General features: G+C 48.4%; 1 protein-coding gene and 1 long non-coding RNA gene across 3 annotated transcripts in view; both read right to left on the bottom strand.

Annotated features, from left to right (window-relative positions):
* Positions 1–3,542, bottom strand: part of RCOR1 (REST corepressor 1) — an 82,433-nt gene extending 78,891 nt beyond the window's left edge. Inside the window, exons 1-3 of one of the 2 annotated variants that reach the window (XM_077180721.1) lie at positions 3,395–3,542; positions 2,916–3,095; positions 2,761–2,820 (exon numbers count right to left, since the gene is read on the bottom strand). In XM_077180721.1, coding sequence (XP_077036836.1) covers positions 2,761–2,820; positions 2,916–3,095; positions 3,395–3,443 — 289 coding nt within the window. In that variant the 5' untranslated portion in view covers positions 3,444–3,542. Of the gene's footprint in view, positions 1–2,760; positions 2,821–2,915; positions 3,359–3,394 lie in introns of those variants that run through there. The other variant, XM_054634759.2, reaches the window with a different exon arrangement.
* Positions 3,543–11,216: 7,674 nt separating this feature from the next.
* The window catches only part of LOC143694420 (uncharacterized), a 45,953-nt gene continuing 38,207 nt past the window's right edge, over positions 11,217–18,962 (bottom strand). Inside the window, exons 3-5 of the long non-coding RNA XR_013182899.1 lie at positions 17,690–17,785; positions 12,539–12,769; positions 11,217–12,119 (exon numbers count right to left, since the gene is read on the bottom strand). This is a non-coding gene — a long non-coding RNA (uncharacterized LOC143694420). The remainder of the gene's footprint in view (positions 12,120–12,538; positions 12,770–17,689; positions 17,786–18,962) is intronic.

Raw genomic sequence — 18,962 nt, 5'->3', positions numbered from 1 at the left:
TTTTCCTCATACTCTGGTAAAGCAAGGGAGAGACAAGAACTTTCTATCCTTCCCCATGCCAACAAGAAGATGATGAAGTCCCTTCCCTTTCTAAACTTAGGCAGCCACTGAGAACACTCTCTTCATTTACAGACCATACCATGCAATAGTTTTTTGCTCTTCTCTGTCTATTTAACTCATGATACCGAGATTAACATCCCACCACTGCCTTGCTCTAGCTCTCTTTTCTCCTGCAGCTGCACAGAAAAAGATTTCAGATCTTTCAAAGCTTTCCTAATTTCACTGCTCTTTGCAGCAGCTCCCATGTGGCTGAGAAGTGAAACAAAATGAAATGCTTTCTCTGCCCCTCTGCATGGGGACAGAGGAACTCCCACGTAAAATGCTGATGTAAGAATAAGCAGTTACAGATATACCTCAGCCAAAGGTATAACTGAACATTAAGATTAAAAAAAGAAACACACACAAGGCCTGGTCTGTGTGATTTGCCCCTCAGCACAGTCAGAGCAGCACCAGCACTCCACATTTTGCCAGCCAGCTAGAAGGTAAAAAGCCTCCACAACTCAACAATAAATAACTTTCAAGCTTTAGGATCTTTTGGTAAACCAATCACTAAAACTTTTAGTGAGAAACAGACACAGCATCTGTGCACTCTGATAACACTGTTTCATAGACAGGACAACTTAACAGTTTTAGTCAAAAGGTCTAAGTGCAGCATTTTTGGCTTATTTAGGGTTTTCTTTCTTAAAGAGGGAAACAAAAGAGACATAACAAATGAACTGAATGTAGCTTTTAGCCTTTAGGACCAAGAAGAGATGACAAAAATCAGGCAACAACGTGGCATTGCAAAATGACTCCTGGGTAATTCCACAACACAGGAAACAAACTCTTCCATACACAAGCAGATAAAAGTTCACTCCAAACTCCATAACTAAAAGATTTACTTTTCAGAAACAGAAAAAAACCACCCAGAGGCCAGTAAAGGAGGATCTGATGTCCATTCAGGTCATCAGAAAACTGATCATTTACTTTGGGTGAGCCTACTATGAGCTTGCTGTACACTGTGAACTCAAACACAATCACCTGCTGATCCCATCTTAAGGTACAGATTACTCAGAAAAAAAATTATTTCTTCAGGTCACACACTTCCCCCTCCCTTCCACTCCACACAGCACAAAAAGCAATAACCTTTGTATAGGTCACTGTATGTCTGTAAGTTTAAACCAGAACAATGTACATCTGAATACACAACAGAGAGGAAGCAGCTCACAATATTTCCCCCCCTCCACCGATTATGTTCAATAAATGAATTGCCCAAAAGAGCATAATTCACCAGGGTGACCATAAAGCCCAAGTATTGTTGTGATAGGTGGCTGATAAGTCAGTGTGATGCACGTTGTGTGCTACAGAAACGCTGCGTTTGACCTACAGATTGAAAACCAGTGTCAACTGCTGCCTAGCTCACAGCTCCCCCTTCCTCCCCCTCCCTCCTCCTCCTCCCCCTGTCCGCCCCCTTTTTCCTCCTGGTCAACCAAGAAATGGACCTCCCTTGTATCTTATTTTGTCAAGAAGACGAAGGGGGGAAGGAGTGGGGAAAAATTATTCTGTAAATGAATACAAGTGATAGTGAACTTAAGAAAAAAAAAAAATCCTCTTTGCCCTCCCCCCCACCCTGAGATCTTAACAGTTAGGAACGGACATTTATATTTAATAATAAAAAAGGCATCCAGCATTAGTGCACAGTCTGAGGATGACCCACGATAAATCTTTTTCCTGAGTCCACACAACAGTAACTCTCAGGATTATTCGATAAGGAGACACTGTGGCTTTCCACACCATTCTTTTTGTTTTAGTGCGAGAGGTGCGGAGGATTCAATTAAGTTTGGGCTGGGCAAAGGGACAACTCCAAACGCTAGGATCTCCAGACAGAAGGAGGGTTTTCACTAGCTACAACCTCCACTTACAAAGGAACAATACCAAAAAAGAAAAAAAGCTTAGATTTCAAACTAAAGAGGTCAACAGCCTGTCTTTCAATACACGGAGATACATCAGTACCACCGTGCTTCCAGCACCTGCCTTTCAGCACAGCTCCAATTCCTTTGTTTGCTCAAAATTTGCTTCCATACCACTTTAAATTAGCTTACAAAGAACCGAAGCAGAATAGCTGGAACGTGAAACAATTTTTTTTTTTGGAGGACAGAGGCAAACTGCTTCTTAGGAAGAGAGAAAATTAAAACACAGACCTAAGTCACTTCTAAATACCTTCGAAAAAAATTATAATTATAACTTGATGTCTTTTAGTTCCACCCCTATCACTGAAACCCCAGAAACACGAGTTCACGAGAGGATGGAACAAAAAAAAAAGAAAGAAAGAAAAACAGACCAAAAAAAACCCGAACAAAAGGAAAAAAAGGAAAAAGAAAGAAAGAAGAAGAAGAAGAAAAAAAACCCACCCAACTGCCATCTCCTGCCTCCTCCAGCCCTGCCAGCTTCCCTGTTCCTCCCTGCCTGCAAAGCGCCCTCTGGAAAGCATCGAGACTTCTTTTATCAACCGTGTGCGCTGGGGAAGGGGGGAGGAAGGGGGGGTCCTTGTTCTTGCTCTGGCTGTTTGAGAGTGCAATTAGGGGCACATTATTTTTGGACCCGATGAGCGGAACCCGGGGGGAGGGGGGGGGGTCGTACCCCACTCATCGCGGGGCGGAGGGTCCAAAGCGCTGGATGAGGGGGAGGAGTTGCCCCCCTTAAAACATAATAAAGACTTACCGGGGTCGAAATCAGGGACCACCGCCTGGTACTGCGGCCCGACCCTCATTCCGCCGCCAGCTGAGGGAGGCAGAGGGAGAAGCGTTACCCGCGTGGGCCCGAGCGGCCCCTATAACCAACCCCCCCAAAAAACGCACCCCGCACCCGCTCCTCACCGTGCTCCTCATCGCTGGACGAACCCGAGCTCCCCTCCTCCCAGGAGTTCACGCTGCTGTTGCCGTTGGGGGCGGCGGATAAACTTTTGCTGCCGCCGTTGTTGTTATTATTCGCCCCGGCGGCGTTCTGGTTCCTGCCCCGCCGTTTCCCCGAGACCTCCGGGCCCTTCTCGATCATGGCTGGCATTTAGGGGAGGAAGGGGAGGGGGGGTGTGGAGAAGAAGGGAAGGGAGGGGGGAGAAGATCAGAGTTTAAAAACTGCGGGGGGGGGGGCTGTGGGAGGCGCCAAGGGCGGGCGGGAGCCGGGGCGGGCCGGGCCGGTGCGCGGCGGTGGCGGCGCTGCTACATCCCCCACCGCGATCGCCCCGAACTTTGAGGCTCATCCCAGCCCTGCGCTGGGACTCCGCTCAACCTGCGCTGCTGCCCGCGGCCAGCCCCGCCTCCCCCCGCTCCTGCCCCTTCCCATTGGCCAAACCTACATTTTGGGAGGCCATCCCGCCCGCCCATTGGCCGGCGCCGCCTGTCCATCGCGGCGGCCCGGCGCTTCCGTTCGCTGGGCGCGGTGGAGGCGGACCGCGGGCCGTGTGTGTGCGGGCTCCGCGATCTCTCCGCGATCTCTCCGCCCAGCGATACCTCTGCTCCGCGCTCCTCGGCTGCGAGCGGAGCGGGAGGCGGGGCCGCACCCCCCGCCGGGGAGCCCCTCCCCGGCCGCTCCCCCTGCTCGGCCCCGGTTCCACCGCCCCGCCGGGAACTCGGACCCGGGAGGAGCGTGGCGAGGGACTACTTTGCCCCCCCCCCCCCCCCCCACCGCCTCTCCCGTGGCGGAAGGTTACGGCGTAGTTTGAATGAGATTCCATACAAAGCTCAGTTGCCCGCGGGGAGCTGAGACCGGCAGTGTTGGGGTCTGTGCTTGTTCTGCCCGGGACGGCTCCCGCCGGCAGCAGCGGCCAGAGTCCCACGAGGGGATGGGGGTCCCGGCGGCCAGGAGTGGCCTGAGGAGAGCAGGGGGGGCGGCCCGACCGAAGCTGCGCCGAGAGTGCGGGACAGCGCCGGGGTCGGAGAGAGCCGGGGCAGCGACGGCATCCAGCCGGGGAGCGGCACCGCACGGACGGGTCCGCGGTGCTGCCCCGTCAGCCGGGTGCTGCCAGCCGCCCCCGGGGCAGAGCCGCCCGCAGGGGGCACGGCACGGTGCCCGTGGAGCCGCCTTCGCCCTCGCCCCGGGCGCCGCCCCGGGTCCGCCCAAGTAACTCCGTGGCTCCCCCTCGGCTCCTGGTGCCGAGCCGGGGTCCGCGCTCGGGGCCCAGCGGATCCCGCGCCCCACGCGGCCCCGAGGGGGAGCCGGCCCCGAGCCCTCCCGGGGGGCGGCCGCGTCCCACGCTCCGTGCCTTCCCCGCCGTGACCCGGCTGCGGGGCGAGCTGCGGAACAAAAGCGGCGGCGGCGCCGCGTTCCCTTCCCTCGGCACACGAGGCTCCTGTCGGGAAAACCCGCACGGCGTGGGGGAGAACTGCTGGGGGGAAAGGGGGAGTCCAGCCCCGCCAAAGCCAAAGTGGGCAACCGAAGGGTGTCCAGACCGCACGCTGTTATTTGCGACTCGAACTGTACATCAGGCTGAGGCAGCACAATGCACGGTCATGGAAAGCAGCTTGTGGGGTGTGTCTGCTATTTTCATTCAAATTAACTTCTGTAGCAAGTTTTTTTTTTTATTGGCCCGAGCAATTAAAAGTGCCATTTGACTAGCAGCGGTTATCTCGTATCAGCCAAACTGTCCCCAGCCACTCCCCGCCTCCCTCTGCCATTTTAATCCAAGAGCATTTGCACAGGGGGAGGGGGAAAGAGCTGCCGGGGGAGAGCCATCGTCTCCAGCCTGGCCTTACCCTTCCTTCTCTATTTTGTGCCTAAGATTATCAAATTTATTTCACTTCCAGGGAGTAGTTTGGAAAGGGTCTTTAATATTCACGCACTATTTCTCTCCATTAAAATTAAGAAAAGAAATACCTTGTTGAGGTGTGTGGTAGTTTGCTTCAGCATACTGTGGTCTTTACAGTATCTCCTTTCCCATCTTCACTCGGTATGTGTGTTGTGTGTACATACTGATATGCAGTCAGTTTCCTTTGTTTACACATGCATGTACCTGTGAGTATTTATTCACCCCAGTTATTTACCTCTGAAAAAATAAGCTTATTTTCACTACAGAAAAATAAGTACACATATAAAAAGAACTTTTTTCTAGCTCACAAAACTAAAATTTATTATGGTAGCTCTTGATCCCACATTCTTTGAAAATACCAGTTCTAAATTAGGGGAGTAATTAGTGATGCTCTTAAACGCCAGCACTGACAGCCACAAATATTTCCCATTGCAAAGTGTATTAGTTCTGTAGTAGAGAATACATTTTCATGATAGACAGGAATGCAAACATGGCTGAGTGTTCATTATCCTTCTCCTCTGTATTCGAGGATTTCTACTCCAGAAATGCAAGGGCAGGAAGGGAACATCTGATCTTTCATTTTAAGATGAGCTTTGAAGGTCCCAGTACTGAAGAGGGAAAAAAAAAAGGTTCACCCAAGATTTAGGCTGAAACATACCTGAACCTGAGCTTGAACTTGAACCTGAGACCACAGATGACATTTGGAAACGTGTGTACAGCTTAGGCTGAGACACACGTGTGCACAGTTTTGCAAATCTGGGCCTAATTTTGGTCTTCTTTCACTTCCTCTTCCTCCCTCCCTCCTCTCTTCATGGCCATTACCCACTTAGGCCCCAGGATTAAAATCTTAAGTCAGTCATCTCAATTATTTACAACACAATTTCCCTCACGTGAACTGTTGAGACAACCTTTACTGCGGGCCCTTCTCCGCAATGTGCCTGTCCCGAGCCTGCCCCGCAGCCCCTCCCGCAGCGGGGTCAGCAGCTCCATCCTGTCCCATGGGCTGGGAAGCAGCACAATCCCTGCTCTCCAGGGAGCTCCCACAGTGCCACGAGTGATGCCAGCCCTGCCCGAGCCATGCCCCAGGCCAGCCGGGCACGCTCTGCCCCTCCTGCCCTCCTGCCAGGCTGTTCCTTGGCCCCAGGACAAGGCGATAAGCAGGTGCCCAGGAGCAGCAGCGGGGCCGTGCCTCTCCCCTGGCTGCCAAGGGCTGTGTGTGTGCTCTGTGCATGTGTGTTTGTGTGTGTGTGTGCCCTGTGTATGTGTGTGTGTGCCCTGTGCATGTGTGTCTGTGTGTGTATGTGTCTGTGTGTGTGTGCGCCCTGTGTGTGCCCCGTGCATGTGTGTCCTTTGTGTGTCCTTTGTGTGTGTGTGTGCGCCCTGTGCGTGTGCCCTGTGTGTGTGTGCCGTGTGTGTGTGTGTGCCCTGTGTGTGTGTGCCCTGTGCATGTGTATGTGCGCGCCCTGTGTGCCCTGTGTGCGCCCTGTGCATGTATGTGTGTGTGTGTGCGCGCCCTGTGCATGTGTGTGCCCTGTGTGTGCATGTGTGTGCCCTGTATGCGCCCTGTGCATGTGTGTGTGTGTGTGTGTCCCAGAGCAGGAAGTCTCAGCGTTGTCACCGTCACAGCCCGTCTGCACCTGTCACAGCTGTTGTCCCAGGCCAACAACACCCTCTTCATCCACAGCAGGGCTGCTCTTCATTTTCCAGCCATTCTGCAGAAATTCATGAGCCCTGAATATAACATCTCTGATGCTGATGGAGCTTTTTGTTTCGAACCATTGAGAAAATTCTTCCTGTTTGTTTCTGCTTTCTGAACAGTGGTGTTGGGTTTCTTTATGCTTAAGCTAAAAGCCTGAATTTTTGGGAGTGTCCCAAAACAGCACAACAGATTTTGGTGTTGTTCTTGAAGGAAACTTTGAAAAATTGTTTTCTGGCCATAAAGAAAACTCTTTGAAGAGTGTAGGCAAGTGTGTACACAAACACTGTACACAAAATACAGAATTGTGTTTTATTTTTTAGCAGCAACAGTGAATACACTTTATGCAGCCTCTAATGCCAAAAAAGCAACAAATTATCCTCTGGGTCACAGCACTTGCTCTGGAGAAAACCTGTGTTAACACTTCATTATTTTTAAGTTCTGCAAAGTGGGACAGATGGGGAGGAAACCCTTTGAGCACAAAGGGAGCCTCTGGTAGGTACAGAGTTTACCTGTTTGTTTACCTGGATCAAAACTTCATTTAGACACATCAGGCCAGGATCCCACACATGACTGCACACACCTGTATGTCCTGCTCAGGCTCCTCAAGAGGAATTTTGTGTATGATCTGCAGCAGACTCAGTTATGTAAAGCAGGGATTGTATCTTCCTTGCACCTGAGCTTGGCTGCAACTTCTGGACAACACTGTAATGTAGTGGTTAACCTGCTCACCTGTTTAGATATTAGAGCAAAAGGAGTGGAAAAAAAAGTCTCTTCCTTATGAAGACAGTGTCACTGTTGTGCATATACTGTGGCCTAACAGGTTGGACCAGCCAGGACTGTCATATTAAAAAATTTCTTGAAATTTGTTTCTCTTTGTTAAGGGAAAAGCACCTCTCCTTGCCAATTTTTAAAGGAAAACTTTTCTTATTGTCATTAACCTGTGAGTCCCACAAATAAAATACAGATGAAGTAGAAATGCAGCCAGGATGCCCAACAACTGAGCAACTTTTATTCCCTAGATGAAAAGATGAGTGTCTTCTGCCTCATTTTTGGCCTTCTTCCTGGCCAGGTGAGTGTTTCAAGCCTTTTCCCAGGACAGCAATGCTTAAGTGTGTCCTTGGGGCTGCTAGCTCTTGCCACAAAGGGTTAGGAGAGTTAAAACCCTTTCCATTAGCTGGAATTGTAGGAAGCAGCTCTCTCACCTCCTTCCTAATGTATTTTCCTTGAAAACAGATGCACTAAAAATGCTTACCCCAGTGAGAATGTTCCTGTGTGTTTACACAAGTATATATGTATGTATGTATGTATATACATGTAGCTGGTTACCAGTAGTAAAAGGACAATTAATCACATTCTAGACTGACTGTTTTTAATGCTGAGAGGCTATTAATCAGGAAAATGTTGTCCTTTGAACAAGATGTTTATACAGTCAACACTATGGGTTGTTTTCTTTCCCCTGGTGCTAAGCTGCCTGCAAATGGAAAGAGGAAATCAGGATTATTATCTCTTACTTTAGAACTTGGTGCTCCAAGTTTGACAACAATTTTGGCTGGAATTTGGAAGGAATGCACGTGACATGATGCCAGGTTCTCTTAGGTTTCAGGGGGACTTGGGTGTTCAACCCTCAAATCTCTGGAAGCATTTATGTGCCTAAAAGACATAAACAGGCATGATATGCAAGTTTCAAAAGCACCTCCTTTTGCTGAAAAAAAAAAACCCAAGGGGAATCTAATTTCATTTTAATGTGACTAAAAGACTTTTCAAATCTGTCCCTAAATCTCTTGCGGGCCTTTGGAAATTTGTCCTTGGAGCCTTTCAGCCTAAAAGTTGCTTTTAGAGAAGGAATTATATAGTAAATTTTAATCCAAACTTTTATTTCCCACTGGAGAGAATGGCTCATATCCTGTAGTGAGTGGGAGGCCAGCGGAAAAAATCAAGGGGGGAAACTGTGGTGGGAGTGAGAGGGTGCAGAACTGGGGCTGGATCAGCAGTGGGAGGCAGGAAAGGGCTGCTGGCAGCTGCAGGGCGAGCATGGCAGGAGCAGGGGAGCCACTGCAGCTGAGGAGGAAACACTGTCCTGGCCTGGAGCAGGGCTCCAGGATGGCCCAGAGGGGAGCCACTAGAGAAGACCTGGGAGGAAGGAGAGGATGAGACTGAAATCCTGCACAGGCAGGGGCTGGTGATGCCAGGAGAGCAGTGGACAAGGGCACAGGACAATCTGGGCAGAGCTGCAGAAAACTCCCTGTCTCCAGCAAAGCGTGGACGCAGCCCCCAGTGGGTTTTTCAGCATTTGTGCTAGGAGATATTTCACAGCTTGTGAAGCTGATGGGAGCAGGAGTCACCCATCTGTACATGCTACTGTGACCACGCCCTTTGCAGAGTTTTGGCTCCTTTTTGGCAGGGGCATACAGCTTTCCCTGCCCACCCTATGTTTCCTTGACAGGACTCCACTTCCTCCCTTTCCTCCTGGGAGCTCTTCTCAGTGAATTAAACTTGAAGCTGTTGAGGAGCCCTGTTGCCCCTCAGGTGCCCCACTGCCCAGCCAGCAGTGCTCCAGGGCTGGGCACCCTGGGCAGGCAGCACCCAGAGCAGGCAGCCCCTCTTTGTCCCCCACCCTGCACCTCTCATCAGCCCTGGCGAAGAGCTCAGGAGGAAAATGGGAAATCACAGCAGTGAGGGGAGGTGAGACAGGCCCTGGTGGTATTAACCCCTCCATAGCTGGTGCCTTCTCCCAAAAAACAAACCTTGAGTGAGGTGGGACAGGCATCTTCCCCTCCCTGAGGATGAGGCATGCAGCAAAATCAGAGCAGAAAGCCTCAGATAGCTGATGGGTTTGTTTCACTCAGTTCTGTGCTTAAGTTAATCTCCATATCTGATGAGAAACACACTGTGTGAAGAGATTCATCACTCCTTAAAAAAACATATGGGGGAAAAAATTTCCTTTTAGGGAGCCACTTAATCGTAGGGATGATTGCAGTTAACACAGCACTTAACCTGGGAATATGCCACTCTCTTTTTATAGACTTCCATTTCACTTGTCTCTGGGGCAGCCAGTGAGCAGTGCTAGTCTGTGAAGGGAGATGGAATTGCAGGGGACAGCTGCCATCATTTTTAGGGTGTCTGAGAATCAAATAACATAATTCTTCTCACAGGAGATTTTGAACAAGAAATGCACACAATCCCTTCGGAGAGCTCTCTGTTGCAAGACGTAGTGGGCAAGGATTGAGCTTTAACAGCAGATACCCATTGTAAGAGCTTTGCAAGGAATACAATCCTTTGCATCTCAGTGTTTAAATCAACCTTTTTTTTTTTTTTTTTTTTTTTTTAAACTGAGTGAGGGAAGAAGTTCTCCCCAGGAGCTCGTGCAGTACTGTGGCATTACCTTTGAAGGACTCTGCTATGTCAAGGATAACAAACTATGAGAAACAGCACATGGATGCAGCAGGAAAACTCCTCTATGCCAGCCCCTCCATGGTGGCAGCTTTCCAGTGGCCCATGTCACTGCAGTCCAGGGTGGGAGCAGAAAAGACTGCCCAGAGAGAGGTGTCCCACCTTTGCCCCATGTCAGGCAGCCTCTCCCTGCACCCTCCCACAGAGATGCTGGTGCCCCGGGCTCTGAGCACAGCAAAGTCCCTCAGCCAGGTGGTCCCCTGCCTCCCTGGGAGTCCTCCATGTGTCTTGCTGCTATCCTGGTAATCCCAGCAATGGGGAAGTCCAGCTGAGAGGCAGCTGCTTACTCCTGAAATCATACCAAAAAATCCCTGCATTGGCTTTCTGCCAACACAGCCCCCTTTACTCCACCACTCAGCCAATCTCTTCCCATGACCCAATCTCTTCCCATGACACAGGGGATTCTAGGGAAACACAGCCAGGGCTGTCCTACAGGGCCTCTGAGCACTGATATTCCCAGGGGAAAGGGAACTATTAGAATTAATCTGAAACTCCCTTCAAAACTCATAGTTGTCATAGGTCCAAGCAAACTGTTGTAACAGAGTAAAAATGTGCAGGTTGGTATGTCCATACATTCACGTGAGAGTGAAGAAAATCACCTTATTCATTGTATGTGGGAATTGTTCTGCTGAAATCTCTGGAAATTCCCTTTGTTGTAAAACCAGTAGAAGGCTCAGGCCCAGCTCCTGTGAACGCATCCCTAAGGCAGCACAGCTCAACAGGACTCTAGTGCCAGCTTTTGATTGTACACTTTCTCTTCATTCAGCCTAAATATAATCTGGAAATGTCAAATGCTAGTGATCTCAGAGGAAGGAGAGAGAAATACAGGTTAGTTCCTTACTGGTATTTGTCTAAAGAAAACACTCAACACATGAAAACCCAGAAAAGAAATTTTAAAAAATCAGTGGAACTTCTCTGTTTGGTGTCAAGTGAGCCACTAATCATGAACCAAAAGAAACAATTTTCAAACAAAAGCCATGACCTAGTACCTCTTAAAATCACAATTAAAAAACAAAAACAAAAACAAAAACAAAACTAATAAAAGCTACATTCCTATCTGCCTCAAGCTTTCCCCTTATTAAACATGGAACACACCAAATACAGATTCATTTTCCCTGCCCAGCAGCACTGAGCACAGGAGATGGATGGTTTTTCATTGGTACCCTCTTACAGCCACTGCCCCTCTGGGATCCCTCTGATGACACCAGAAATGTTGCACCAAACTCAGATATCAGACCAAATCTTTATTCTGTGGTCTTCCTCTTCTCAGTTACATGGGTGTAAATCAAAGGTTTAAACTGATCCCATCCTGTTCAGTGGCACTGGAAGGCTCTGGATTAATATCAAGCAAAGACATCTGTCTCCTGCTGTTTCTGTGCCTGTGGTATCAATAGTGATTTTGAAAATTATTATTTCTATACAGTCTATAATGACTTAGAAAGAACAGTTACAGCCTGTTGTGCAAATGTGAATAATACTTGCTTTTTAAAAATGTGGATTTTTCATACGACAGGAACTAATGGCCCTTTCAGAGCAGTTATGGTCTATCTTGTCAATTTGGTTTCTATTCATGCATGCTAAGTGAATTTTTATAGCTAAACTAGGAGTCCTTAAAAAGGGGCCTTATACTGGAAATGCAGATGTGACTTACTGTGAGTTGTGCTAGGAGATCATCCCTGCCCCTGGGGAGCCAGAGCCAGTAATCAGAATTCCCTTTTCCTGTGCACATAACAGGACTTGCAGGCACTCTTTCATCTGCACTGAGGCAGGAAGGAGAGGCAGAATTAGCCCCTCATTACAATAATGTTTCTCACACTTTCTCCAGCTACTCTCTGCAGGCATTAGTAAAGGGGGCCTGGCTGCCAGAAATGCTGAAAACCTACATCTCCAGTTAAAAGAAACCAGAGAGCAGGGTGCTCAGTGGCTCTGAAAAATCAGAGCCACAGAGCTTTAAACAAATGCTTTTATGCTCTTAAAAATATAAATATACAGACTCACCTTAACTTTACTGTCTGTGAGTGCTTTGTGGAAAGGAAATTGTGTATTTTTCAGACTGATTTCTCTTACAGCTTCACTGTAAACTGTACTGCATCCATACATCAATATATTTACCTGCCTGCTTCACAGCTGGAAAGAAAATGAAGCCATCTCAATCACCTTCACATTCAGCAATAGAGACACCTGATTTTTTTTTTCCTCACTCAATGCCAATTAAAATGCGAAAAATGGATAATCTGATCTCCACTAAATATTCCAGTCCCCTCCATAGCATAGAGTGGATATACCTCCATCCTCAGTGGCAACCTGAACCTTTTCTAAGACTGGAAAAAGCAAAAGAACAGAGGCTGTACAGTCTTATTACTTATTTATTTAAAATGTTGTAGCCGTGCCTCCCTTCATCTCTTGGCTCCTTACCCAAAACCTGTGTAATGAGCAACATCACAGGGCCTGACTACAGCAGACACGACACCTCCACTAAAATGAATGCATTTATACTGATTTATGGCAGCCAAGGAGCTGCCACAGCACATCCAGGCAATACCCACCTCTCCAGAAAAAGGCACACCTCTGACAATGTCTTCCCAAGGTAATTCTCACAGATCCCATGCCTTAGTGGAGTAGGAGCCATCCCCAGCCCAGCTTCTAATCCTGTCTCCATCGCTGCGCCAAGGGCTGAACCACCTTGTCCTGATGGTGGAGGCTCTCCCCTGGAAAGGCATGGAGCCAAAGCTGGCATGAACTGATCAGATATGTACAAAGGGAAATCTTGACGGCATCTGTGAACAGAGTTTAAGAGAAAGGAACAAAATAATACCACATATGTTAACAGATTGAAATGGTAGCTATGGTGACCACGGACAGACAAAGAACAAACCATTTTGACTGAATTCAGCCAATTCTTTCTGACAACATAACTGCAAGTATAAAGCAAACTTTTAAAAATCCCTAATGAAATCATTATACCAAATCCATTCAGCTCTGTTTGGCTTGTTTGCTTTCTAAATTTCCATTGCAGCTATTACATTAAACCTATTAATCATTGATGTAGTCAAATAATTTCCACTGACTAAAAATGGCAATTTTCTCACTGAAAAAAAAAAAAAGTGAAAAAAAAATTTAATTGATTACGTTTTCAAGGAAAAAATTAAAAGCAAGGAATAGTTCTTGCAAAATGGCAGACATTCATAATTCAGGGCATTTTCTTGTGCATGAGAGCATGTCTGGGTTTTGTAGAATATGGGCTTGTTTATAAAAGTTGGATTACTTTGCCTATCCTGATATGCATCGTAGCTATGAAAAATGACTGTCCTGTTTGTTGTGTATCACAGTGTCAAACATCTCAGTGTCTCTTTCCCCCAGTGTGCCACGGAGCTGGAGCTCTCCCATTGAGGGCTGGCCAGTTGTGCCTAAGGGAACTGAGCTGAGGACAACGTGGGAGAGCGAGAGCTGAGCTATGGAGGAGCAGAAGAGCTGCCTGCTGAGAGTCAGCAGCAAGCAGGCAGGCAGGAGATGGGGAGGGTTACTCCAGAGCCAGCACAGCATGAGGCTGCTCCAAGTGCTGTGCAGCTGCTCTCTTGCTTGCAAACTCCCCCCCAGGAGGCTGGCAGGGACCAGAGGAGCCCCCTCAGTGAATGTCAGGATGGAGGCTCCAGCACATGGCCTGCTGTGGAGCATCCAGGCACACCTCCATGGAGACCCCAGTGCCTGCTTGGTTTCAGTCTGGAGACTGGTCCAGCACACCTGAAACAGGAGGTGCTGCCCCTCCTCCCTGTCCCTGCCCCCAGCTGCGCTCACTGGGGAAAATCTCAGAGCACAACACAAAATCTTACTTCTAACCTGTGGCAAAGCTGCTGTCATTTCCCTGGGTGAGGGCTTAATATTTAACTCGGTGTGCTTGGTCCCTTTGTGGACTGCACAGTTCCTAATAATATGAATTTGCACTGTAGCTGTGCTTTTGATGTTCCAGGAGCAGTAACTTCAGCTTTCTGCAGTGCACAGACACTCTCAACTCCACTCTCACATTTCCATCTGCACAAGCTCGTTCTTTAAAGAACAAAACAAACCTAAAAAGCAAACTCACACGAAGTGCCCACCATTCTAACGCTGCTCTCTTTTATCTGTGTGCTGACAGAGGCTCTGGCTCAGCCTTCTGCCAATTAAATTAAGCTCCCAGCTATGCCATCGCTGCCTGCGTGACCACAGGCACTTTCCCCAGCTGGCTCTGCAGCAGGACTGGGTTTATGGCCTTTCCTTTCTGCTGAGCCTGGCCCTTCCCTGTGCGCTCCACCCACACTCTTGGCTTTCACTCTTGCCAGCACCCAGGGCAGGTCCTTGGGGACTGGGCTGGCTCCGTAGGGTCCCTGGAGAGTAGGGCTGAGCCAGGGTGAGCACAGGTGGGATAGCAGAGCTGAGCCAGGGTGAGCAAATGTGGGATAGCAGAGCTGAGCCAGGGTGAGCACATGTGAGAGAGAGCAGAGCTGAACCAAGGTGAGCACATGTGGGATAGCAGGGCTGAATCAAGGTGAGCACATGTGGGATAGCAGGGCTGAGCCAGGGTGAGCATATGTGAGAGAGAGCAGAGCTGAACCAAGGTGAGCACATGTGGGATAGCAGAGCTGAGCCAGGGTGAGCACATGTGGGATAGCAGGGCTGAGCCAAGGTGAGCACATGTGGGATAGCAGGGCTGAACCAGGGTGAGCACATGTGGGATAGCAGAGCTGAACCAGGGTGAGCACATGTGGGGTAGCAGAGCTGAGCCAGGGTGAGCACATGAGGGATAGCAGGGCTGAACCAGGGTGAGCACATGTGGGATAGCAGGGCTGAGCCAGGGTGAGCACATGTGGGGTAACAGGGCTGAGCCAGGGTGAGCACATGTGGGATAGCAGGGCTGAGCCAGGGTGAGCATATGTGAAAGAGCAGAGCTGAACCAAGGTGAGCACATGTGAGAGCATGGCTGAACCAAGGTGAGCACATGTGGGATAGCAGAGCTGAACCAAGGTGAGCACATGTGAAAGAGCAGAGCTGAGCCAGGGTGAGCACATGTGAAAGAGCAGAGCTGAGCCAGGGTGAGCACATGTGAGAGAGAGCAGGGCTGAGCCAGGGTGAGCACATGTGAGATACAGCAGGGCTGAACCAAGGTGAGCACATGTGAAAGAGCAGGGCTGAGCCAGGGTGAGCACATGTGAAAGAGCAGAGCTGAGGCAGGGTGAGCACATGTGCTCCTGTGCTTTGAACAGGGACACAGGGCAATCAGCTCAAGACGTTTGCTTTTGCTGCACCTTAAGTGTGGCAAGGAGAACATGGAGGGGGGGAAGAGGGGAAGAAATAAGCATGTTTCAGTATTGCCAGCGAAGAGTAGAGAAACAGTTACTTTAATTTTATGTGCAGTAAACCCTCACTAGATGGCTCCTTACAGCAAGTAAATGTATTCCCCACAGAAGGAAGGCTGGTGTGGCAGTCTGTGTGAGAGCAGAGACAGCGTGTTGCTGGCTGGGCTGTGTGGCTGGCTGAGTGCTTTGCATGGAAAAGCAGGATATAACACGGGGGTGTGGGTGAGCAAGGGAGCGCTCACACGAATTACGAATGACACCACTCTGCCAGTCGTGAACTGTGAGTCACATGGGCACCGGTGTCTCAGGCACACCAAAAATGCAACTTGCCCTTTTCTGTAGGTTTTTTCTGTGAATTTGTTTCACATTCAGCTCTCTAATTCAGAACGCAGAACTGGGCTGTGGTCAAGGGTACCAGCAGTGGAGATCCTGCAGTGGAAACAGCTGATCCCAGTGGCCGAGGTAACAGATGGTATTGAAGCTGAACCCCCTAATGTCATGTAATCACTCCTAAAAAAAATAAGCAATGCTTGCTTCTGAAATGCCCCCCCATTACCATCACGAGAACATGTTATTTATAATGTGTGTATTGGCAGGATGTTCTGGGCAGAAGAGCAAAAAGAAATGAGCTGTCATCTGCAGTTAACCTCTCATTCATACATCACTGTGTGCATTCAGTGGTTCAAGGTTATGCAAGTTGATTGTGCCCTCATTAACGAGCAGTGTTAATTGGTGTCTATCCTGCTTTGAGATAAACATGTATATTATGTGTTAAAAGTACTGCAGGCTGTGAAGGAGCTGTATGGTGCACAAATGTATAGGTCCCTACATGGGGAGCTGCAGGGAGAGGCTGTGAAATGCTAGGACTGATTTAAATCCACCAGCGATTCCAGTCTGTGCAGCCCACGTCCCTGCAAGACAGCCTGGTGCTGGCTCGAGGGCCAAGTGACTTCTGCTGGCAGAACTCTGTCACTGTGTGTGCCCCCAGCTCCCCGCTCCGGCTCTTGTCGTAGCCCTGAGCACTCTGCCTACAGCCCACTTTTCAAGGTGAATTAGCAGTGATTTTAGTTTCCCTTAAGCCCCGAGGCTGTAACCTCTGGCCATCAGCAGCTCATAGCCGGTTTGACCACCAGTGCACCAGGGCAAACAGACACAGAGGAAGGTGCTGTCCACCTCCACATAAACTGCCCCTGCTCAGGAGTCAGATGCAGTGGAGCCAGGTCAGCTCCTGGTCTCTGTGTCAGCAGCCCTTAGGGCTTTATCTGGCCTCTTTTTTCTCACATTTCCCTCTGCTCATGTGCTGGCATGGTGCAAACTCAAACTGAGCTCATGTACACAGAGTCTCACCTGTCCCGGTCAGGGACAAAAACAAGGTTTGACATTGTGTCAATCTTGCACATCGTGAAAAGACCTTTTATTGTTTCCCTGAGAGCTGCTGAAAATCAGCACAGATAAATACCCTGGTCCAGGTCATAATCAACACACAACATTGATGAAAATATTACTTAAATTAGAGAATTATGGCAATTACATTAAATAACCTATAATTTATTTTATTATAGAATATTATAAATGCTCAAAAGAATTGAGTTACATGTCTCATAAGCAAGCACAAGCCATTCCAGGCCAATGCAAGAATTTACCAATAAAGTAATATTTGATCATCTAATTAATGGAGCTGTTATCTCCCCAGAACAAGCAGGGCTTAGAGCTTTTAGGCTGTTAAACACTTTGTCTCAATGCTTAAAAGCAGTAGCACCCACCAGACCTTTCCTTTTCTCAGTAGTTCCCTTGAAATGCAGTTGTTTACTTCAGGCCTTGAAGGCCGGATTAAGAGTGAAGATTGTTTGCTTTAAATTATACACACAAATTTTATTGCCATTCCTTCTGCCACTAACAAGCTATTTAATAAATGTCCAAGTGGCAGAGCTCACCGACTGCAAAAGTGAAAGGGTCAAATCTGTGAATCCAGAAATAATACTGAGATTTTCCTCTCCTTTCATGAAATGTACTTGCAGCACAGAGCATTGAAGTGCTTCCAACCTTCATAGCAACAAGGAGAAGCAGCTCATGAGTCAGCCCAAAGAGGAAATATGTCATTAGCCAGGGAGTTTTCAACATATGCAAAACCATTGACACGTCTGTGGCATCCAGGGAGGAATTTTTATAATATTCCTTAGTAGTCAGCATTTTATTGCCAGAGCTGTGGGTGTGGCCAGGTATCTCAGGGGCTGAGGCTGTGATTGCTCCCAAATTCACTGAGCACTTCACAGCTCTCATGCTCCTCCTTTTCAAGACAGGAAACAGATGAGACATATTGGTTTTGATAACTGCTGGAAAGACCCAGCTAAGTCCTGGTGGTTGTACCTTGAGTTCCTCTTCATCCTTCATCTCGTGCTCACCGCACCAAGGGAAGGGGTAGGGCTCTTATCTCAGCTTTCTGCAGTTCCAGCCCTTCTGTAACTGAATGAAAATAAACACAAAGAAAAAAATAATCAGCTTCCTACATTTCCTTGCCTGTGTAAATTATGCATCACACTCATTATAAGAAAAAGGAAGACGCAGATTTGGAAATCAGTCGTGAGTTTCTCCATATTTCTTAAAATTATGCAAGTGTTACAGCTGCATACACAGGGGACTTTCTTTTTTCATGCAGCTTTACACCAAAATAAAGGCCTCAGTTGTTCTAGTTGGTGATTAGGCTCAATATTATGCCTCTGGGAATGGGAAGCACAGGGACTCAGAGGAACAGAAAACTTAATGAATTCTTTATTTGAAGAAGAAAAAAATTTTCAAAATGTTTTCCAGAACTCACAGGAGAGATTCAGAGGCTCCTCCCTCTTCAGGAAAATATAGCTCTTCCAGCTGAAAAAATTAACCCTTGTCTGCTCTCAGCTGCCCCTCACCAAAGGTTCCTTGCCCTCAGAGCCCAAGCTGAGCTGTACAAATTCCCCTACTGGCTCAAATGAAGTCACCAACTCCTTTATTGGATGTTTTCACTAATATGGCTCACACTGGCACATCTCCCTGCAGGACTTGGGACTCACAGCAGGATGACTCAGAAACCAATCTTGAGTTGCACAACAAGCTCCAGGAAGACAAGAAATGCAATCAGTGAATTTGCATACACTCACTTTGAAGGGGGCTTGCAAGTGGTCCATGAGCCAGGCTTAGCAGGCCCTTAATTTGGACAGGCTTCTGCATCCAGGTCTGAGCCAAGAACATCAGACCTCAAAATGGAAAGCATTGCACCACAGGACAAAGGGACAGCAGCGCTGCCCAGCAGGAGCAAATGGGGAGTATCCTTCTCTGGAAATACCTTTGGGTAATGGGGGCTTTCCTGATGTTGGCATGGGTTGTTTTTGGATTTTTTTTCCAAATTTGAATATTTTATGTAATGGAATAAATAAAAACAAACCCCAATCTCAGGACTGCTTACAGAGTAACTGGGCAGCTGGCAGAGCATCAGTGAGGCAGGGCAGCAAATCCCCACTGTCAGCCTGAGGCAGAGCCTCCTGGTGCTGCTGGGTCTGTGACACCTGCCTGGGAACAACACCAGAGAGGCCACAAACCTGAGACACCACTGGAGCCATAGGCCACCACTGGTGCTGTGGGCCAGCCTCAGCTCCCAGCAGTCCAG

Source organism: Agelaius phoeniceus, chromosome 6 (genome assembly GCF_051311805.1).
Source record: "Agelaius phoeniceus isolate bAgePho1 chromosome 6, bAgePho1.hap1, whole genome shotgun sequence".
NCBI classification, from domain to species: Eukaryota; Metazoa; Chordata; class Aves; order Passeriformes; family Icteridae; genus Agelaius; species Agelaius phoeniceus.
The sequence above is the reverse complement of the archived record's forward strand: the minus strand, read 5'-3'. Positions and strand labels throughout refer to the sequence as shown.